Source organism: Thermobia domestica, chromosome 14 (assembly GCF_964235325.1).
Source record: "Thermobia domestica chromosome 14, izTheDome1.hap1.1, whole genome shotgun sequence".
Taxonomy (NCBI): domain Eukaryota; kingdom Metazoa; phylum Arthropoda; class Insecta; order Zygentoma; family Lepismatidae; genus Thermobia; species Thermobia domestica.
The window spans coordinates 119,785,206-119,808,384 of NC_137467.1; the positions used below are offsets into that span (position 1 = coordinate 119,785,206).

General features: G+C 35.0%; 1 protein-coding gene across 1 annotated transcript in view; it reads left to right on the forward strand.

Annotated features, from left to right (window-relative positions):
• Positions 1–6,178: 6,178 nt before the first annotated feature.
• The window catches only part of Lamtor1 (Late endosomal/lysosomal adaptor, MAPK and MTOR activator 1), a 45,319-nt gene continuing 28,318 nt past the window's right edge, over positions 6,179–23,179 (forward strand). Inside the window, exons 1-2 of the mRNA XM_081738755.1 lie at positions 6,179–6,381; positions 19,284–19,360. Coding sequence (XP_081594881.1) covers positions 6,340–6,381; positions 19,284–19,360 — 119 coding nt within the window. The 5' untranslated portion in view covers positions 6,179–6,339. The remainder of the gene's footprint in view (positions 6,382–19,283; positions 19,361–23,179) is intronic.

The following is a 23,179-nucleotide window of genomic DNA, read 5'->3' on the forward strand; positions in this document are numbered from 1 at the left end:
ATTTGAATATTTGTGAAGGATTTTTATTGAAAAGTTCAGATGAGGAATTGGAAATATTTCCTTCCATTATATGATGATAATCAGTCCAATTTATTTTTGTATGCATTTTTTGTAATTTCGACTTAAAACCTTTTTTTTTTTTTTTTTTTGCAGAACTGTTAAAATCATCATAGGGAAATGAATGAGTAGTGAATATAATGGGTAAATAATCGCTATCACATGTTGTGAAGTATGTCCACCATTCTCTGTCGATATAATAATAAGTTTTGGTTAACGTTAAATCTGGTACACTAATGTCTGTTGAAGAAATTCTTGTGGGGGCTCCGTTGTTTAAGTAGAGGTACTGAGAGCCTGCTAATTTCGATAAGAATAATTTTCCGGCATTTTCAGTACGGTTTGAGCCCCATATAACATGATGAATATTCATATCGCAATCTATATTTAAATTGTTATTTGAAAGATGATCCCAAAAATTATTATCTATGTGAGTCTTTGGTGGAATATATATATTAAGAAATTTTATATTATTTACAATAACTCCTGGCATTTGAATATTTGGAAAATTAATAGTACTTGGAAGAGTGAAAGTGGAATATGAGTAGTTATTTTTGATACAAACAGCAATGCCTCCATAATTATCCGATCTGTATTGATTAACTACCTATAATTTTTAATTTTTAAATTGAACTTGAGGTTGCACCAAGTTTTCTGAATCAAAAATAGATCAGGAAGGAAAGTTTGAATTAAATTATGAATGTGATGGATTTTGCGTCTTGCACTTTGACAGTTCCACTGTATTATTTTAAATGTACTAAGTTTACTCTGTTTCACGTTAAATCAAATTTAGAGATGTGTATAAGGATTCTAATGGGGTTTCTAGATATGTATCAAATTTGTTTGGAAGAGGTCCACCAAAAAAGGTCGATAAACATTTCCTAATTGTCTCTTTGTATTTCATATTAATGTTAGTGACTGTATCCAAACTTTCTGCTTTCTATGGGACTCCAACAGAGGTTGAAGGAATTGCTCTACTTGATTCTGGGAGCATTTTTTGACTTTCATTGATATTAGAGGTTCTTGTAAACGAATCCTGATTTGAATTTGACATATATCTATTGTTTGTTCTCTTAATGATGCGATTTTCTTCATGTACACTGAGTATTCCTATTTCATTTTGTTTCAGATCCTCTGCTTGTGAACAACTATTTTTAAATTGTTTTATTCGTCTTTACCAGTATTCGGTTGATTCCGAAAAGGGGAGGAGTTTGGTTTTGATAGGTACGTAATGTTTCGTCTTTTCTTTCCTGGAAGTGGCTCTATAATATTTGTATTTTTATTTGAACCTTGAGTAGAGAATGTATCATATAATCTACTAGCATATGTTGTATTTATGTTTGTTTTCACTAGGTTAGGGTAATCTCATTTCCATGGGATTTGAAAAGTTTCCCTGGGAATGTGTACACATTGCATTAGACTTATCTTGGATTTTATTTACTAATTTATTTGCTTCGTTAAATGAAATTTTATTGATTGCCATCAATTTTACTATCTTTCTTCGTCGTAATTTTTAGGGCAGTCAGTACAATCTGCCATATGCTGTTAACCACAATTAATACATTTGCTAGAAATTGTACATATTTCATACTGATGAATGGCGCCACAATTTTTACACAAAATTTTATTTAATCTACAATTTCGTTTTAAATGACCGTATTTGTAACATCCATTAGGCATTATCTAATTGATGGTAGATATGTAACTACTTTTCTGCGTATAAAGTACAATTTAACATCTAGTGGTAACTGTTGAGAATCGAAAGTAATTATAACTGTTTTGGTTGGTTGACGTTCACCATTCGAGTCTTTCCTGTATATTCGTCTCGCTCATGTTACTGGAACATCACTCTGAGTGTCAGTTAATAACTTATCCACAGTAATGTCAGTGTCAATGTATCTAATTATCCCTGTAGTGTATATCAGGTTATTCGGCATGAATGCTTCCCATTTGTGTTGCAATAATATATCATGGTCTAAGAAATTATTTGCTTCCTCACCTGATCGAAATTTGACTTAGGTATATTTCCACCTATCCCTTCTATTGTTTCTATGCCTGGAATCTCTGCAAAATATAGCCTACGGCTAATAGACATTATATGTTTCTTTCCCAATTCTTCCGTTTTGGATTGTATGAATACATAGTACGGAGCTAAATGCTAAGTCTTATATTTATTCCGTTCCAGCTGTGTGAAATTTGTATTTTGATTTTATTTGTATTTATAGTCTTAGATTTGTCTGATGAAATATTCTCTTTACAAGGCAGTACCGGTAAATTTGTATTTGTATGTATTATTACTACATTTTCAACTACTGACATATTTTCGTCATCTGGATCCGACTACTAATTGAAGTGTGAGGATTTGAATTGTTTGTTGAGGACAAATTATTATCCTCATTCATCTTTCCAAAACTATATTAAACTACATGCAATATTATACAGTCTAAAGATCATGCGAAGAACATACAAAGCATGTCTTAAAACAGAATTAAAACTAAATTTCAGTAAGTGTGATAACGACACATAGTCAACTCAATTCAAGGATCACCCACCAAACCTAACACTTAAACCTATTTATTTTATCTTAACACTAAAAACGAAGCACTTATAGTGTTTTGTTATCAGTAAAAGTTTTGGTTCACTGTATTTAAGACAAATTAGCACAAAGAATAATTTCACTGCACTATGAATAAGTTAATCGCCTTCATTTTTCAATATTCTTCCCTCAAATATTTTAGTCACAAAATTCAATACACTACCAGCTAGCGATTCAGCGTGCGTCGACCATTATTCAAACTTCAACCACAGATCACCGCTATACGCATTGCATCCCGGGAATTGACAAAACTGACTTTCAACCAAGGATGTTATAAAATAGAGAATTTGCCTATACAACAAAATCGTGAAGCCATACGTCACAATTTCCCCACACCCACTGTGCCCGCTCCGCGCCACTAAAGTTGCAATGTTTCGAGCCAACAATCATGGCGGAAACGAGAGTAGCCAATCAGACGTGTCAGCTAAGACGATGCTCGTTTTTTTTTTTTTTTTTTTTTGATGGCTTCATTGAGTTCAAAGCATGAAGACACGTATGGGCAGCTCCTCTATTTTATAACATCCTTGCTTTCAACCCTCTTTGGACCAACCGCTTGAACTTCAACAAAAACGACTTTACACTTGTCACGAAGGACCGACATATGAGCACCGTTGTCAAATCTCGCGTTCAGCCCTTCGGTGCTGTGTTAATTTTAACACGGAACGCCAACATTGTGACAACTAAATAGAAACATCGTCCTTCGATATGTTGCCGAAACAACTATGCATCTACGTTGAACCAGTTTTGTTTTCGCTTGTTGGCATCGATGGTTGATGGATTGTCGAATTTGCGTTGGCATTTTGATAGTAGCTTTGTCAACGATGCCTACAAACAGACAACGGTCGGCACACCGTTTGACAACGAAAATGTTACTTGGGATGTTTGTTCGATCCGAATGGCTGATATAGTAAGTTAGCAAAAAAAAAAAAAAAGAAAAAAGAAAAGAAAAGAAAAGAAAAAGAAAAAGAAAGAAAATAAAAAACTATCAAATAAACATAATCGTGCATTGTTGTAATTTGTTAATAGATACTATGTAAATATTGTGAGAAAGTAATCCCACAGTATTTAAATATAGTTAGTTCACATTACTCTTCAAAGGACAGAAGGACAAAATACTGTACACTGAAAACAATCATATTTCATAATGAGAATGACGCTAGAATCATTGTACTCAACAGTGTTGCTCTAGTCTAATACAAAATTGAAATTCGTAAATCGGTAATAGCTCAAAGACCTCTTCCACATCAATCTTTCCGAATTATGCGTACCGCAACGTAATGGAAAATAAGCGTACGGTCCTTTTGCTAGTGAACCTGTGAGAAAACGGATGAGATGGAGTGATGGATGGTAGAGCTCGACACAGAAGTCTCTGCCGCGATACAAATGCTTCACACCCCGCCCTTCTTACATGCATTTCTTCGCCCCTTCTTTCTAGCACCTGATATGTTGCCACAATAGTCAGTTAAATTCTTGACACCGAGGAGGAAAGATAATTTAAAAGTCCTATGCGAATTTATGTTCCATATCGTTCTATCTCCTTTTCGCTGAAGTAAGTTTGGCAACTGCGCATGACACCTTTCATTATGACGCATATTGTTCTTTCCATGCTGAACTATAATTCGCTGAATAAAGTGTAGTGTTGCCAACGGCAGACAAAAGCAGCAAAAATATACCTTTCAGAAGCAGGAGTATTCTGCAAGATTTCTTTCTAGAAAAATCATTGTTTAAAAAAAAACTTATTAGCATAAGACAATAGAGATTAGTGGTGTTAAAGTACCTTTTTCTAAGTGCGCGCGTTTTTCGAACTGTGGTGAAGACAGGCTTTTTTTTAAAAAAAAAAAGCTCGGAGTGTGTTTTTTTTTTTTTTTTTTTTTTTTTTTAGTGTTGAAAGTTTTGTAAATAGCCTATTCCTAGTTTTTAAATTTTACGCTTGTAAAAACGTTTATTTGCACAATGCCTCCAGTGTTGTCTAAATTGAAAACAAATACTTTACATAGCCAAGCGAGAGAAATTGTGAGTAATGTTCATTCATTTCTGAAGATGGAAGCTAGTGAAGGTGTTAATATTCCAATTAAACATTTTGGTAAAAGAGCGGCAGCTGCAACCGGGGTCTCGGAACGAACAATTCGAGCAATTGTGAAGGAAAGAGAAGTTCTTGAGTCGTCAAAAGGGCCCTCCACATCATTCTCTACTCCTGGAAAGAGAAGATCAAAACCAGCACCTAAATCTTCAGTGGACAATTTCGATGAATGTGTCATCCGTAGGTGTGTGTATGACTATGCTATTCGTGAAAAGCAAGTGCCAACACATAGCAAATTGCACACATTACAAGAAGAATTGAATTTTGCGGGTAGTAAAGAGAGTTTGAGACGCTTACTGCATAAGCAGGACTTGTCAGGAATAGAAGAATTAGAGTAATTAATGCGTGAAGTGTGCCATCAGTCTTAGCCTTAATATGTTTGTAGCCATTGGAATAAGGTAAGCTCTCTCTTTATTAATAGGTTGTACATGTTATTCATTTACGTTAGTGTAATTTTTTTGTACAATGCTTGGTAGTTATTCTTTTGGATATTTAGATTGCAACACTGTGCTGTGCAACGATCGCGGCAGAAACAAGTGTGTTGGACTCTACAAAACTAAATGTTTGTGCTACTGACGTCATATCGCAAAATCAGTATATATTATCGAATGTAGCAAACAAAAGAGCAGATTGTGCGTTCCTTGAGTAACTAGCCTCGTGATTAACTGTGTGCGGAATGAGGCGAAATCTTCATATCCCATTGTTACATGGGTGGGTCTATGGGGCGGCATGGGAGGGATTGCCCCGAACTTTTTGGTCAAAAATGAGTGTAGATTGCGTTATTCATGTTAAATGCACACTCGTCTAGGAAGTAGCAGGCCTGAAACCAACCACAGAGGCTTTTGGGGGGGCGTGAATACGTTAGGGAGGGTCAAGTCATTACAAATTCTCTTACAAATATCTAATTTTTTATTAATAATAGTATTTTGTATTTAGGTGTGGAGGAACCACGAAAAGTTTAGGGGGCCTAGCCCCTCTCTGATTGCGGACCTGGGAAGTATTCCACAGGTCCGAGACAGACCAAAATATCTCACCCGAGCAGACAATTCCTACCTCCGCTCATATGTGTTTCATTCCTTAATAGTTTGTACGAAGATAACTCTAAATTATATGTTCCGATAATCAGTATAGTAATTGGAAATGTTTATTGCATTAATTGTGTTGCGATTTGCAAAATTTGCAAAGACTGATCCGGATTGACCCTACATAGCATCTTAGCCGCCACGCAAAACATGCGAGTAGTATTTATGGTTACTAAGCGATTTCGCAAGTTGGAACGTAAATTATGTAGTGCATAAAAGCAAATCGTTACGGAATGAGATTCCTATGTATCTGTGTCTGCAACGATACGAAACGTAGCACATTTGGATTTGATTATATCGCAGAGTAGCAATCCATTTGTTGTCGTTTTCCGTGTACTGTAGAGTTTGATTCGCCAGTTATGAATTCTCTTAACGCCAGATATCTACAGATATTGATCCGTTCGGAAATGAAATGCTACTTGAAAAAGTTGAATGACGTTTATTGAATCATATGATGTAGCCCGCATATGCATCGTGCATTTATATGTGTATTAAGTTATTAGTGATTTATATGTTAAACAGGAGAGATGGGTTGTTGCTTTAGTTGTAAGGAAGATGGAACGTCACAGGTACATTATAATTCATCTGTCTAAATAACTACACTTCGTTGTTTACTTGTTTCTTGAATCTAATCCTCCTCATTGTACTGCTAACTATTGCTGTACAATGATAAGATTGTAGTCTTTATTCTTGTATCAAAACCTCCCAACCAGACCAAAAGAAAAGTTCAGTAATGATAAGCTCCTTGTTATCCGTGCTATAGACAATCATACATTGTGTTCTCCGTTATGGGTATTGGAATGGTATTAAATATCCTAGTATAGGGTATTAAATTAAATTATATTAAATGTCCATAGAATGGTTGTGTTGATTAGGTTTCCTCCAGAAACTAGTGACGGTATCTTGCAGTGTGGAAGGCATAGCAATTGAAAATATTCTCGAGTTAAGTTCCGATAAAGCAAACCTGAATTGACGTAAGGTAATCTATTCATACCGTTAAATATTAAGGCATATTTTTGGATTGGGGGGAGGGGCAGAATTTGAGTTAAAATTTCTTATTTTGTATATTTTCTGTATTTTTTGTTGGTTTAGGTTAGGTTAACTTTGTATTGGCTTCTCAGTTCCAAAACTATCCCAATATTTATGTTGAAAGGCTGGCGGAGCTTAACAGAATAAATGTCCTATTCTCAAATTTCGTCTCAGTTGTGGAAATTTTCAATGCGGGTTTCGTTTCATTAATAATAATAATATACAACCATGGAATTTGCATTGCAATGGTTTGCAAGTATCCGGAAAAGATTTTAATTTACTAAGATTATACAAGTAATCAAAATATATCCGGATCTTACTTCTCGCATGTATAAGGTAGAAATACGAAATGAAAGTGTGCTCTTTATCAAATAGTACTCCATAAGAAAGAGAAGATCATATTTTATAAAGGCAAGGTTCTAGAACACAGATCCCCCTTCCCATTTAGCTGTAATAAAGACAAAAAATAACGTGCCGTGCGCGGCTCTAACCAGCCTTCAATCGCTCACGCTCGCTCGGCAATACTATGTGAATTAAATATTAAACTTTGGTACAGAAAGAAACCAACCTAGCTACTGACCTGTATGGGGGAACCTGTGTTCTAGAACCTTCCCTTTTATGAACATAAATATGCACCATAAAATGGGATAGCATGTAACAATGCAATATCCTCCTGCGCTAGAGAATAACATATTGTAGGTAGTATCTATACCAGCACTTTGCAACAGCTGGCCTTAAAATTTTTATCCATCCGGAAAGGTAAAACATATCAATTTTCTTTGGGTAGCATTCTGTTGTTCCAAATGAAAAGAGGACAAGTTTTATACTATTGGAAATTTCATGACGGCCTTAGGGTGAGGTCCAGAAACTTGACCTATTACCCTTCTCCGCCCATTACATGGTAGTGAAACAGATATTGTTTCCGAAATCCGATGTTGCCAACAAATTCGAACTCCATGACAGCTCTCAGCTAAAATAGGAGGGGGTGAGTAAAAGCTGATCTCCGTTACTTGAGTAAGGAATGGAATGTTTTAAATGTTTTGGCGAAGAAAAAAGTCCTGCGTGCTGCGAGTCCTTCGTGTTGTTTTGTTATTTGACACTTCAACAGAATATCTTTCTTCTTCCGTTAAGAAGGAGCGAACCATATTTCCTGCCAGTTGGTCAATGTTTGTTCATCTCCCTGTTCTCTATATAGAAAGAATGAAATAAACAAAGAAGGCAAGAAACACATTTTGGACTGTGCATTTTTTTAAAAGATAAACATGAATGCATCTATTGAAAAAAAAAAACACGAGGAAGATTTTAATCTATATAAAAGTATCTTCAATTCTAGTCGAATAATAATATCTGAAATGCATGATGAAGAAGTAACTTTCTCATTTACATAATAGATAAGGCAACAAGATATCAAAAATTTACAAACAGTGTATTTCAATTATATTTTACATTTTATTAAATTACATTATTTTTAATTATTTTATTACATAATTACACTATATTTTACATCGATTATTTTTATAGAATTCTTCACTAGAGCATAGGCCGTCTAAATTAATTTTCTTTTACTGAGTTTTCCTCATGACACCGGAAGAACATAGGCATAATATTAAATTTTCTTCTTTCTCTTCGGTATTTGACAGTATTATGTATAGGCCACGGGGTTTAGATCGAGTTACCCAGGATGACCATGGTTAGTTATTAGTGGAACAACTATTTTCATCTATTATATTATTATTATTGCTGAGAGGTATTTACGTATTTAATAGTGATCTAGGTATAGTTTGAATGAATTTTAACATTATAATGAGAAATGGGGAAATATTTTGGAAAGGATGCTGACAAATAATAAGTAAAAGGTAGTATCTCACAATTCGTTTGAGAGGAAAACGAAAATCGTGGACAATTCTGTCAAGATTTCTCGTTGCATAATTCTGTAAACTTTCCAATTGTAATGTGAAATTTAGCACCAGGAAATATTTATTGTTTTACTATTATAGTTAATGTAATATGCTTTGTTTCGGATTGATTCCCGATCAAACACAGAATTTTCAGTTTTTAATCTACATCTTTAGATAATTGAATTAAGAAAGAGGGAACCTTGGCCTAGAACAACAATAAAGAAAGCAATGTGATAACCACACATGACACAACTTGCCTTCGTTGTAACATTAAATTATTATTTTTATTACCGCTAATCATAAAATTATTTATTAACTGGCTGAAGAACCGGCGTTCACGGGAAGAGTAGATTTATGGAGAATATTTGAAATGTTAATCATATTTGAACCCTTTTTTCGCATTTAGGTATTTAAATGGAAATTAAATTATAAAAGGTTAGGCCACCCAAGTTCTATTTTCAAAAATTGATTTTAAACTGTTTAACAGCTTTTGACATATTCTATATTTGAACCCTTTCCCCCTAGGATACGCCTTTAATGAAAGTGACATGAAAGAAATCCGACTCCAGTCAACTGTTACCTACTTTGCAAAATCCATTTGAAACAATCTATCCGTTTTTCTCATGATGATGACAAATAACATCATTTTAAGTGTGGAGGACACATACCTCTTAGGAAACTCATTATAATGAAAGAGACCTGGAAAGCCCAGTTTGAGCCAAGTGCTAATGTTCCAAAATTCTTTCCAAACGGCTCAGCAGTTTTCTCGTGATGATGAGAAGATAGTCTCGATTGTCTTCTTTACAAAATTTTCTTTTTACTTTCGAGTGACGATAGGAAATAAGAAAGTATAGCAATCATGAAAAAAAATTAGATTTAAACGGATTTGTACGTTAGAAGATCCCTACATGTCTCAAAACGGAGTTCTGTTCGTCCCAGTGAAAATATGTTCGGTTGCCTAGAGGGCATGTGTACGGTTCAGCGTATCGAGACATAATTTTAAACTTAAGGTTTTTTTACATGATTCTCTAGCGTCATTTTCCAATTTTCTTAACACCTCTAAAAACTACGAGTAGTTTACTGAAAGATGAAAATCAAAATTTGTCTCAAACTACTCAAACTCAAAAACTACTCTAACGAATTTCTTTTCGTGTTTCATAAATCATTTGGTAGAGCGTTCACCTCCGGTGCTCAGGATCCCTGGTTCGATCCCAGCTCGCGCCGTGTGGACTTTGTGGTGGACAAACACCGTGCTCGTGGGTTTTCTCGGGGTATATACAAACATTATATCATGCCTGTAGTTCTGTATGGCTGCGAAACATGGTCACTTACTCTGAGGGAAGAACATAGACTGAAAGTATTTGAGAACAATATCCTGAGACGAATATTCGGACCCAAGAGGAACGGGAATGGGGACTGGCGGAAACTTCATAACGAGGAACTACATAATTTATATGGTTTACCCAACATTGTTAGGGTCGTCAAGTCTAGGAGGCTTAGATGGGCGGGTCATGTAGCTAGAATGGAAGAAAGTAGAGACGCTTTCAAAGTCTTGATTGGAAGACCAATCGGAAAACGACCATTAGGAAGACCTAGGCGCAGATGGGAGGACAATATTAAGATGGATCTCGCAGAGATTGGAATACAAAGTAGAAACTGGATGCAGTTAGCTAAGGATAGAAGTCAGTGGAGAGCTTTTGTGAACGCGGCATTGAACCTCCGGGTTCCATAGGTCATAGAGTTAGTTAGTTAGTTAGTTAGTTAATTATATTTTGCATTTATTACATTATATTCAATTACTTTATTACATAATTACATTATACGCGTATTACATCGATTATTTTTATAAAATTCTACACCAAAGCATAGGTCGTCCTAATTAATTTTCTTGCATTATATGCGATGTGGCCGTGTACTTAAAAATCTTTTATTTTTTTTTTTTATTTATTTTTTTTTTTTTTTAACTAGCATTAACACAAAATAGAGCATGTACCTTTCGTTTGCGAGGGGGAGAAAAGAGCAAAATGGAATCCCAAATCCACGGCAAGGGGGAAAAAGAAAGAGAGGAAAGTGACCTCTTAAACCCACATGTGTAAGTCATAAATCAGAGTATAACAGAGACCCAAAACTATGGCAACGTTGGTGGATACACATTTACTTACAATGTCACTAGTAAGGGGATACGAGTGTTCGGACATTGCCGAAACCACCCACGGAGAGCTTTCTTGTTCTTGCGACGAGATTACTTACTCATTTCATTCAGTGAATCGAGTCCTAAGGAGGTGGTTCTCAGTACAGTTTGTTAAATATGACCACAAACGAGTTACTTAGAAATACAATCGGGCCAAGATTTTACTTTGACTCGGACAGTGACTGCAACCGATTCATCTGACCTGGTTCCCTGAGCAGTTTAGGAATCAGTTCCTCGGAACAGACAACCTGTTACTCTCCCCCAGAACTCACTCCTAGACTACTCCGGGGGATAGAAACATCTTTGAGAACTGCTTCTCAAACTACTCTGGGAACTAGTTAAGATAAATAAATTCTTAAACAACCGTAATTCACAAGTTCTCCAAAATGTGGATCAAACAAGAGGTTATGTTTAGCAGGAGGGATCCAGAAGCACGTAAGAAAGATAAAATTTACAGGAGAAACGGATGATGCAAGTACTTAGAGCTAATATAACGTAACCAAATCTAAACTAAACTAACCTAATATTAGTAGAAATGAGCGTTTTTTTTTGGGGGGGGGGGGATCGGATTATGCTGGACCCCTATACTAACATAATGTAACATGAACTGACCTCATGTGAACACAATTTATCGAAATTGTAACATTATTTAGAAACAATTGTTGGACCCCTTGTGTTAAGCATTAGCCCAAAAAAACAGCCACAGATAAAACTAACATGCATTAGATGAATTGAAAACCAGTTTATAAACTAACCTAATCCAAACTATCCATAATTTTTAACTACGATATTTAATTCTCAGGTAAAAATTTCAAAAAGAAAGAGATGTCAACAACTTGTATTCGGAAGTTCATATCCCCCCCCCCCCAAAAAAAAACAGCTGGATAAAAATTTCGTATTTTTTTTAAAAAAAAAAAAGAAAAACAAAGAATTAAATGCAAAACGAGTCAAGAATAAAATATCAATTAAAAAATAAACACACACCACTAATAGAGATCCAGCGCGTAAAAATTGAAAATATCGCTCTCGAAGTGATAGATCATCAGCAAATTTACGACACCATAAGTACCGTGAAAAATATAACATGAGGTTTTCTGACCCATGAATTGACACAAAATTTCGCTTCAGATGCGACCACTCATAATCACCGGTTCCACACACGAAAAAAATAAGACAAAAACCACACTTGTCCCATACTTAAGTTCACGTTACTGAAAAATGTTCCTTTCCTCATAGACAATTTATTAAAGCGAGCACAATTCCTGTTATAACAAAAAAAGAGAAAGCAATAAACGCCCACTTTTACCATACGTCGGAAATAGCTTCAGCCTTCGACTACAGGTGTTTTCCATTTCAACTCAGGCAGAGCATGTACCATCACCATCTCAGATATTGTTGAAACTTTTTATAGCAACTAGACATGTTTTTAAGAGACCCCTATTTTTTTTTTGTTTTGTCGAATAAAATTTTCCTCCCAAGTAATGGGCCATCAAAGACGGGGAGTACAATTTATGAATTGTAGAAGACATGGAAAATGGTCAACTTCGGAGCCTCACCATCCGGCTATGGAAACAGGTAGAATTATAATTTTTGTTGTTGTATGTACCTAGGAATATAAATAAACTATATTTTATTATAGTTTGCTTTGCGGATGCGTATCATTTTGTACATAAATTAACAAACGAACGTCAATTTATCTGAAAAGTCGAAGTTTGCGAATTTTTTCGAGTACTTCCGGTTCAAATTTAAAATTCTGTTTTCACGGTTGGTAAGACCTAGTTACCCGCCTTCCGAAAAAAAAAAAAAAACAAATTGTGTCGCTTCTCTGTCCAACCGTTTTGTTGCAAAAAATTCGAGAAATTGTAAAATTTTCAAAAATTGCCATTTTCTCGGAAACACCATCTTTTAAAATTATGAAATTTTGTCAGATGATTCAACTTTACATGAATAATAAATACACCAAATATCATTCTCGACCAACGCTTCATGAATTAATTTCAGCCTTTTGAAGTTAGCGAAGTTTCGTTAACTTGGATGTCACAGTTATCAGCACTGGGGACAATAAAAGTGCAATAATTTGATGTTTGTGGTTCACATTCATTAAATGAAGAATAAAAGAAAATATGAATCATACGTTAGACTGTATATATGGCTACGGGGAGGGGGGAGACAATCCCCTAACTCTTCCGAACAATTAATAAACCGAACACTAAAACTAATGTAGTACAAACAGCTCAAAATTTTATACGTAAAAGAGAAACAGACCCTCAACCTCCTCCCTCCAGCAATACCAATTTTATATCCTGAAATAGAGAAAATAATGTAAAAATATTGAAATAAATACGTGAAACTTCAATTTGATTAATATAATAGTTAGGCAACATGCTTCATAAATAAAAAAATATTTCTCCTCAATATTCTATTATAATCGTCGTTATAAGTCACACGAGGGCCATCAATAAGGCTTACAGAGTACCTGACCATAGCCTCAAAATAAACTTCTCGGCCAAAGTTTAAGTAATAACATGAGGTTCTAGTTCTTAATGCAGCACTGTACGAACACTCATGTTTTCGTGTTTTGTCACAACCAAGTGGATCATATAATGGGAGAATTTTCCGTATATGCAATTCAGATATGCTGATGAAATATTCTTCCTAATAGATATTTGGTATAACTTTATTACTTTGTTGTTACGTGCTAAGTACATCCACCACATTAGACATGTCTACCAGGATAACATAGTGAAAAACAACACGCGCGAAATGTACCTGTAGCAACGAACCAAAACAACTTAAAGAACTGAGAACGCATATTACAGCACATGATATCAAATCATAGCTATACTTCTCTATGCAAACAGAAGAGGAACAACTATCAGCAGTATGATAGAACCTAGTGAAATAGATAAGTTATCAAAACCGGAATAATAAGAACCAAATCACTGAATTAAAGAAATCAGAATCACTGAATCCAGTAAAATAAATGAAATCATTTAACTTGCTAAGAAGAGTACTATACTTTGTAAGCTTGTGATTCATGTTCTCTTTGGGGGAGGGAGGTTCTGTTGATTGAATTAAATCCGTTTGCTGGTTGTTTTATAAAAGCAAAATCGTATGTAATTTCTTAGTGGTGCAAAATTAAATTTTCAGTTTTCCAGCAAACACTAAATTTATATTAAAATTGTATAACTAGGTACAGTAGCAATTCAATGTGTTAATTCCGACAACTGTCGTAACTGGGAACCTGTTTCCGAGTACATGGCTTCTTACTGATGATAAAAATCAATTATATGTGACTTTCTGCCATCATAAGTATTTGTATTGATAAGTAATGCAGTTAGATCAGTCGTTACTAAGATTGAATTTCCTTATTAATTTTAACTGGGTATTTAAACACAAACCTACATATGAAGACATTCCAATTTATGCTGCAGTTTGGATGTTGGGTCATTCCACGTCTGAGAGTCCCAGTTCGACTGCTTCCAAAGCTACTGAAATTGGTGTCAAGGTCCTATATTGTTTCTCATGTTTGTGTTAAATATCAATTGAATATCTTCTATGGTTGCATCGATATGATCTTTCAGAAGGAGGCCATTCACCATCGCTCCATCACTTGCAAAGCTGGAAAGGTGCTCAGTTTGCCTATCGTTTTTGAAAGCTGGTCTTTTGCTCACTTAGATAACTTTTTACGCTGCTTCAGATTACGTTACTAATTAACCATTTAATCATACTTCGGTATAGGTACAACTCTTGAAATTTAAAAAAGCGCGGAACTTGCATTGGTTGAACACAGTATAACTGTGTTGTGAATGCATCAATTCAATCAAACCTTGGAAACATAATTCCCTCCTATTTATGTGTGGATTAAGTTCAGTTGCACTGCCTAGCTATATCCCAAGAAATACACTAGCAAATTAGGTAAAAGTTTCGAAGGTTCATTCAAATTTTTGGATATCTTTTGGGAGCTTGTTTCCCTTCGAATCTTACTTTTCGTGGCATGGCGGAAAGAGTAGAATTCTGTGTCACTGAATAAAAACGAAAAAGACAGCAAGTACCATAATAATTCTATGTTACCTCTATATTATTAGCATGAATTAAGAAGAAAACTCCAAACCCCTGTAAGAGATATTTGAGATTTGCTTTTTGAAGTCCCAACTGTCAAAATTGCTGCAACCCTAGGAGAATTATGATATAACCTACACACTCTGCATATTTGTTCAGGATTTTAATACAACAAGAAAGTTTATCTGTAAGTTTTGTCTAGCTTCTGTTGTATTATTTATTTGGATTGACTTTCGAACAATCTTGTCATAGGCCTGTTTTAGCCATTTAAAATTTATTGAATCTAGATTACATGTCGGAATAATATACAATAAATCTTATCTTGAATAGCACCTGTTCATTGGCTTCAATGATGTGAGCCATAGGCCCAGCCCAAGTCTAATCTTAGGATTTTCAAGAAAGACATTTGTAATCAAATGAATTACATTGATTTCAGTATAAAAGTAAAGTATTTACAGACGCCATTTTCATAATGGCATGTTTTCAATTTTTAAGTTTCGTGTAGTGACAGCTTTATCAACCAAGTGCTAATCGAAAAAAAAAAAAAAAAAAAAAATTGCAATTTTGCTGACATTTTACCCTAATGTTAGATTTTATCTACCTACGGATATTTCTCTAATAAAACTAAAATTATAATATAGAAATTGATGCCATTTTCCCTTCTCAGCAACGGAATTGAAAAAGAAATCTGAAACACGCTGTATGTAATTTTAATGAAAAGTGCATGTATTGAATTTCACGTCTTCTCAAGCAAATTTTAAAGCATTTTCTGAACAGTACTCGAAAATTTGAATATTAGTGCAGAGCCCCCTTCCCTTTTTCCCTTAAGAGTGAAATTTTCGAAAACGTTGAGACATGTTTTCGGTTAATTTTAATAAAGAGTTTATATGTCTAGTTTTATTTTCCTAACTTCAAGGATTCGTGAGATTCTTGGCAAAGACTATTTGAACCCTCTTTCACTCCCCTTTAGGATATATATATATATGTATATAAAATGTTTTCGTGACAAAGAAACATTCTGCACAAATTCGTGGTTCTATCTGTAAGTTCGAGTTAGTTGTTGATGAGAAGTTACTTTAATCTTTTTTATAATAGTGTAGATAAGTATGACTTGAAAAAGAAAGAAAAAAAGCTAATGAATGGTTCATGTTGAATCTTGATATTTTCATCCTATCTAAATTATGTTGTAGGTGCTGGATCATTTGACATTTGTCTTACATATTTTTTTCTTCATACAATTCACGCATACGTGTTTCTATTACGGTTTTCTGAATGGCTTTCTCTGGAACATAAGGTGTCCACATATTTTTCAAGAAAGAAAAAAGTGACAATTTTGCCCCTCAGTACATGCAGAAAAGACTTTCGTGGTCACTTGTGGTTGTGCTTGCGGAAGGGATTGGTAAGGAACGTATATTGGTGGCCGTAGCTCTATAGTAACTTAATGTATTATTAAGGTTGTAGTACTGACACTGCAAGTAAATGTGATTTTATTTTGTTTCTTGAGATATTCGACCCCTTTCAGAAACGAAACCTGCGTTTCCTTCAAATCTCCCATGCATAAGATGGATGGGATGAATCATATGTTACTAGAAAATACTTTTTTTTTTTTTTTTTTTTAATGTAGCTTTCACCGTGCTGGTTTCCGCAGTTTTTATAGATTACTCCTTGGTTTTTGACTCAAAGGAAGATAGCCGGACAAGAGCATATCATGAGAACACCGGATTTGAAAGTGAAACAGTAAACAAAATGCGTGAAAGATGGTCGGTCATTGTAGTCCATTCATAATTATATTACTCGTATTTCTTTCTTTTTTACTCGTAATTTTCAACCCTTTTGTGATAAAAAAAATAATTAAAAAATGCCAGGAACTTTTTTTTTTTTAACTTAGTCTGGAAAGCAATCTAGGTTCTTGTGAACAGACATGTACCAGTAACTGCGAAATCACTATCAAAACATCCGGGTTGCCAGTCAATTTGATCTTACACAAGCAGAAGCTACAATCAAGTGTGTAAAGCAGTCCTCGCATTGGGATTAAAACAAATTCATTTTATTAAAATAAGAAAAAAATGTATTCTTGGTCTTATACATAGCACACGATTGTATCTAGTGACATCAATTAATGATGCAACCTACACGTTGAAGTGCAACATTGATCCACACAGTCTTCTTGAAGTCCTGTCTGGAAAGATATACTCAAAAAAGATAATAAAATAATACGATTTGTCTCAAAGGACATAATGATACGGAATTGAAGTGAAAACTACGATAATGATAGTGTTGGGACTTATTATATATTTGTTTGCAGTGCTGCAATGTGCATAGAATCTCTGAAGAGGTGATAACACACCAGGAATTAACTGCCTTAAAAATTACATAATTTGTTCAGAGTGGACCTGTACGTGATATTGAAATATATTACAGTACCTCATGGATAGGAGTTCAGATCAAGGAAGTAATTGGATACAAATTTACAGTGTTGAATTGACAATAAGAATGGTGTCTGAAAGATTCGGGTACTATTTACTGTTTACAGAAGAAAGAATATACGAGGGTGGGCTGATAAGTTCTCGGCCCGACCTAGAAGGAATTGAGCTGCAGGCATGAAAGTGTGAGGCTATTCAACATAGTCCCCTCGAAGGTCAACACACTTGGCACTTCGATGCTGCAACTTCTCCAATCCCTCAAAAAAAAAAAAAAAAAAAAAAATCTCAAGGTCTGCAAAAAACTGTTCCGCAGCTGTTATCACCTCTTCATCACTGTGAAATTTCTGTCCTTTCAGTACTGTTTTGAGTTTTGGAAACGGATAATAATCAGAAGGGGCAAGATCTGGCGAGTAAGGTGGGTGGTCAATGCACTGAAACCCTAAGTCCCTCAGAAAATCCATTGTTCTGCCAGTCTTGTGGACGGGAGCATTGTCCTGCAAGAATAAGACACCTCGTGTCAACTTTCCCCGGCGCTTTTCTTTAATAGCGTCCTTTACCTTAGCCAGCAGACTGTAGTAATACTGTGCAGTTATGGTTTGGCCCTTTCGAAGGTAGTCTGAGAGGAAAACACCATCCTTATCCCAGAATATTAAGGCAAGCACCTTCCCTGCGGACTTTTTTGGGCCTTGGAGATCCTGAGTGGCGTCACTCGCATGACTGCTGTTTGGTTTCCGGATCAAAGTGATGCAATCACGTTTCATCCTGGGTAACAGGCCGATTCAAAAAATCGTCCTTGGAGTTCGCAAAATGCCGTAAAATCACCTGCGATGATCTCACACGTTCGCGTTTGTGATCCGCGTTCAAACATTTCGGAATCCATTTCGCAGAAAGCTTGCGAATGTCCAACTGATCATAGATTATTGACCCAACACGTTCTTTGGATATGTGCACTTTGTCAACTATCTCCTGAAGCGAAATCTGTCTTTTGCTCAAAATCAGGTCATGAATCTGGTCCACTTTTTCTGGAGTTGACACTGACACTGGCCTGCCACACCTGTCACCATCTTATGTTGAAATTCACCACGCTTGAAGTTCGCACACCATTTCTTCACAGTGGAGTATGAGGGGCACTGTCCACCCAATGTGTCTAGCATGCAACCATGGATTTCCTTGGGCGACTTCTGTTGCAGGAAGAACAACTTCATTACACCTCGCAGCTCCTCTTTGGTGAATTTGACATCTGGCTACGCTATGGTTCATTCAATTACCTGTAAAATAAAAACCGTTCATGATAGAATCGTGAAATTTGGTACTTAAACATATAAAAGATCAACATTTCACATATCAATTACATCAGGGTAGTACATTCGAAAGGGGGTCGGGCCGAGAACTTATCAGCCGACCCTCGTAATTTTGAATGGAATTATAGTGATAGTCGTAGCTCAATCGCACATGTATGGGATCGTGATCACAGAGACGACAAAAATATTATGGAAACAGAATCTTAAACAAAAACAGAGTACGTGGTGTAAGTGTAAGGCATGAGTTTATTTTAGAAAAATGCACCCTAAAGCATATTTCAGTACTCATGAATCTGTCTTTGCAAATTATCACATGATTGGCAAATGCTTTTGTCCAAAATATCTCGATGTATTTTCCTCTGAAAGAATAGATGTGAGAGTGACTGAATGAATGAATGACTGAGAGCGTATGTCACTTGAACTTAAGTGATATTCGAACATTCTAAGTTGTTCCATCAACATCCAGGGGTGTTGATTCTCACTTCTGGAAAGAAGGAACATGACGACAGTAAATTTTGCTTATACTTTTATTTCCTGTGTTGTAATTTTATTCTTTGTTTCTTTCAGACTGGAGAAGTTAATGAAAGAACGCATCTGTTGGTAGACCCAGTAAGCAATAGTACTGCTATCCAGAGAGTGCACAGGTAATGTTTTATTTTATTTTATTTTATTTATTTATTATTTTTTTCATTGGACACTAGTAGACGTACGTAGTTCAAGGAAACGTAGACAGATTCTGTAACGCTAGTAACTGTGCCAACAAATGGAACCCCGTGGCACGTCTGAAAACTTTGCTGCATCATCATAGCTTGTAGGGCTTGAAAAGTTTCTTCTGGCATAGGTGCCAGTTCTGTAAACTAGGCGTCCCAATAATACAAATCCAATTTGATACATAGGCTTATATGTTTTGGCCTTAAATTTTAGTTATCTACTTGTATAAAATGTATAGTTGAAACAGTAACGTTGTCCGATTCTAAATATCACCCTCCCTTCACGAGATTTCGACTGAATATTTGGATGCAAGTCCTTTCCCACCGGTATGCTAGAATAACACTGGTCCGCATGGGTAATGTTTTGAAAATTTCACGTGGATTACATGTTTTTGAGGTCGCACATTCTGAATCTGGCATTAGTTTTTTCCTATCACTCTAGAATTACTAGCAATTCATTAATTACGCTCGAACCTAATAGTATCTGTTTGCTCTGTAATTCATCAAGCGCTCCCTAGAGCAGCAGTGCGTCTGTAAGCTATTATGCAGCTGATATAGGTATGAGGAAAGAAAATTAGTCATAAATTTAGTCCATATAATTGACATTTATTTATTTCTACAAATTAAATTGTATAACGTGCATAACAATGTCCCAGACAATCTCTGGTATAAATTCTTTTGTAGGTCATAGATTGATTTTTTTCAGTTTATGTATGAACAATCAACTTGCGTAACATTAGGATTTTAGTTGGATTTGCTTCTGCTGTGATCGTGTGCTCCTATGCTGTAGACAAAGAAGAAATGGTACGTCGTGGTTGTAAATATAGTCCGAATGTGTTTTGTTCTATTTGCGATGAATTTGTTCCTAAGGGACAACGGCAATGCTCTTCGGAATTTGTTTAAAAAGCATATTACACTTATTTTCATATAAAACTTTGTGATAAATCAAAATCATAGGCTGATCTTTTGTTGAACCTTTGAGAAATTGGAATAAGGAAAAACATGTGTCTGCCGTTTGGAATTCCTATGATTTGTAGGGATCGAAGAATCATACTGACAATTGTTACTTCTGTTGTTGTGAAACTGTTGGCCTCAATGCTAGAAATAAGAAGAAAGTAATTTACCCAAATATTTAATCAGCTATAGGGCCTGTGGATTATGGTCCAAACATTCCTATTCCAAAACCTTCATCACTGCTACAGTGTGTTAGTGATTCTAGTTCGCCAAGCCAGAAAAGTGACATAGAAGATGACAACTTTGAACCGCCCAGTGGTTCATCTCAGCCTATAGAATTTTTTTTTTTCTTTCTTTCTTCAAAATGATAATGTTTTGGTTCCGGACTTAAATCTGTCGAAGGAGTTAGCAGAAGTTATTAGTTCTAGGCTTCACAAAAGGAACATTCTGGCATATGAAACAACATTTACCTGGTACAGACAAAGACAATTTTCACCCTACTTTGTGCAAGAATCTCTGCTGTGATGTGTTGGATTTGCTTAGTAAGTTAAGTTTTCCTCTACTTTCCACTAGCTGGAGACTGTTTGTTGATTCTAACAGAACAAGTTTAAAATGTGTCCTTTTGCACAATGAAAGTAAGTACCCATCTCTACCTATTGCCCATTCGATTTCAATGAAAGAAACGATGAAATTAATTCTAAAGAAAATTAAATATCAAGAACATGGGTGGGAAGTGTGTAGTGATATCAAGATTTTGGGCATTTTACTAGGACAGCAATCTGGATATACGAAGATGCCATGTTTCATTTTCGACTGGGATAGTAGGGCAAGAAGTGAGCATTGGGTAAGAAGGGAATGGCCATTTTGGAATCCAGGATCTAAAAATATTGCACATGAACGTCTAGTTCGTTAGGGCAAAATATTACTTCCACATCTTGACATGAAGTTTGAACTCATTAAACAATTTGTGAAACCGCTTGACAAACAGGGACAATGTTTCAAGTTTATATATAATACATTTCCATCCATGTCCTATGGAAAAGTGAAAGAAGGCGTATTTATTGGCCCCGATATACGGAAACGTATGGGAAACAGATTTTAAAGCAACAATGAATCTAGCTGAGAGAGATGCCTGGGAGGCATTCAAAAGTGTAACGTAATTTTCCCGGTAACTACAAAAGTCCAAATTATAAGAACAATGTAGAAACTATGTTGTTGAAATTTCAAGAATTTCGGTGCGACATGAGTATTAAGATACATGTCTTGCATTAACATCTGGATTTCATTCCAGAAAATCTTGATCAAGTAAGTGAGAAGGAAGATGAGAGATTTTACTAGGATATGAGAGATATGGAGCATAGATACCAGGGTAGGTGGAGTGTTAACAAGATAGCGGATTATTGCTGGGCATAAATAGACAAACGGCGGGCGGAAGAAAAGCATAAGAAACTCACCAAAGCTTCCAGAAAAAAGCATTTGAAAAACAACTAAAAATTATTTTTGTCTTACATATTCATCAAATGTAGGGTGTATTATAATGTGTAATTAAATAAAATATTTATTTAAATTGAAAAATGTGTATAAAATAAGCAATGTATGAAGTGGAGGCAGTTTAAATATTTTTTTAAAGTTTATAATTTAATGGAAAATGTAAAGTACCTTGACTTCTACAATGCAAATGACCGGTTGTAACTTTTAAAACTAGGAAGACGCACAAAGAATGTTGACATGACGGAAAAATCATATAAATACTACCGGATTCTCTTCCGGATAATGAAAATTCTATTTTGACGTCGAAACTCTGTGAGTCAGAGCATTCATCATTAGTTTTTTTTTGTCTTTGTTTCTTTCTTTCTTTTTCTACTCCGTCGTTGTCAATCAAAAATTATGCTTATCACCGTTATTAAAAGTAAGTAATTATGCATTATCTTCTCTATTCTTAGTCATACCAGTCCATACCATGCTCTGTGATTATTCAATTATTCAACATCAGATCATTAAATTCTTATTTTAAATTATTTCTGTGTTATCAAATTTTATCTTAAATTTCTATTCCCATATTTTTAATTAATTCTAAGCTACATTTTCTACGCCTCCAAACGCACATTAATTTAAATTACTTCTTAAAGGAACTAAAATATCAAAACCATTCAATAATTCCATATATAAAAATAATCTAAAATTCGCAACTCAAACAAAAAATTCCGTTTAACATATCTCCAAAAAGTTTCTAACTGCATTTTACGTCACAAAACTAATCATGTTTAAAATAAACTATAAACCTATTTTAAGTTTTAACAATATATATATATATATATATATATGAATGAAAATATTTTTGTAGGTGAATGTATTTATATTCATTCAGATTTACATTTCAGTACAGACATCTGTATAGTTCTTTCGTATTTCTGTTCCCATATATAATATATACATACAATTTTTGTGGTATTGGGTTGGATTTTCAAAGTCAATTTGCGGAAAAACCAAGGGTGATGAGAAAAAACTGATTTCATTCTCAGAATCAGGGAGTCAAGAACTATTAAATTCACCTATCAAAACGAAAACAACTTACAGATGGTTTTCATTTGCAGCCCTGTGTAATTCGTCACTCGAAATTTCTTTAAATTTTGTGCTTGAGTATTTAACGCCACACGTTTCATGCTTAATCTGGAAGCAACTTTTGCTAGCTCGAAAGAAAAAAAACACACATACACATGGAATAGACTAAAATGATCTAGTAGGCAATATTCATGATTTAACGGAATTAAATATATTTAAGGTTTAAGGTAAATATTC